The sequence below is a fragment of the Plasmodium reichenowi genome, assembly GCF_001601855.1.
Source record: "Plasmodium reichenowi strain SY57 chromosome Unknown, whole genome shotgun sequence".
NCBI lineage: Eukaryota > Apicomplexa > Aconoidasida > Haemosporida > Plasmodiidae > Plasmodium > Plasmodium reichenowi.
The window spans coordinates 1-994 of record NW_017962479.1 but is presented as its reverse complement, the minus strand read 5'-3'; the positions used below and the strand labels follow the sequence as shown (position 1 = coordinate 994).

The 994-nt window shown below is 28.7% G+C and overlaps 1 protein-coding gene across 1 annotated transcript; it reads right to left on the bottom strand.

Moving 5' to 3' along the window:
* Positions 1–307: 307 nt before the first annotated feature.
* Positions 308–994, bottom strand: PRSY57_0026600 (rifin; the record flags this gene model as incomplete). The annotated part of the gene is made up of 1 exon (XM_020114323.1): positions 308–994. A coding segment is annotated over one exon (687 nt), but the record flags the coding sequence as incomplete, so codon positions are not given.

Below are 994 nucleotides of genomic sequence, written 5' to 3'. Positions count from 1 at the left end.
ACATATGTTGTAAGTTGTTCTTAAAGAGTGTATAATAAATAAATATACATATATATATTTATATAAAATCTTTATTAAAAAAAATATATATATAAATTACACTCATTTCACAAAAAAAAAAAAAAAAAAATAAATAAATATAAATTAAATAATTAAATAACCACATAGGTATAAACCAAAAAAAATTATAGGAAAAAAAAAAAAGAAAATATAATGTTATAAATATATAATTATCATAATATCTTTGTATTATAAATCTAAAATTCACAAAACATTAAATTGAATTTAATATCATGTAACCATATATTTATTGATTTAATAATTTTGTGTATTGGGCTTTTTTATTCTTTTTTTTTTTTCTACGATAACGTAAAACTAAATAAATAATTAACATAACTAAAACAATAATTAATATGGCAAGGACAGAGTAACCAATTGCACTGTACGAATATGTGCTTATAGCATTTGCCAGGGTTATTTCTGCTTCTTCAGCAGCTGTAGCTGCTTGATGAGCATCAGTAGCAAGTTTTTGGGCTTTCGCTACTATCCCTTGATATGTTTGAGCGTCAGTCGAACCTTTGTACGAACAAAGAGCGGAGGCAGTATTACTGGGATTGGGTTCGCAAATTGCATTATATTGACCTTGGACAAGTTGATTAAGTGTCATGAGATGCTTAAAGTTGTTATCATTAAGAACTGTGTTTAATGGATGTCCACATATGGTCTCTAAACCGAATTTCGTTTTGAATCCTTGAATGGCAGATTTAATACCGATCGCAGTACCCTTTCGAGCCGCAGCAAGCATAGCAGCTTTTGTCAACTCATTTACAACAACGGCACCAAATATTCCAACACTTGCTGCAACACCCCCTAACCCACACCCACATTTAAGACAACCTTTTTCTATTTTTTCTGCTAATGATTTGTCCATTTTATCTTTCTGAATAATTTCTTGTATATTTTTGTCATGTTTTTCTTGGTATTTTTGGCGTTT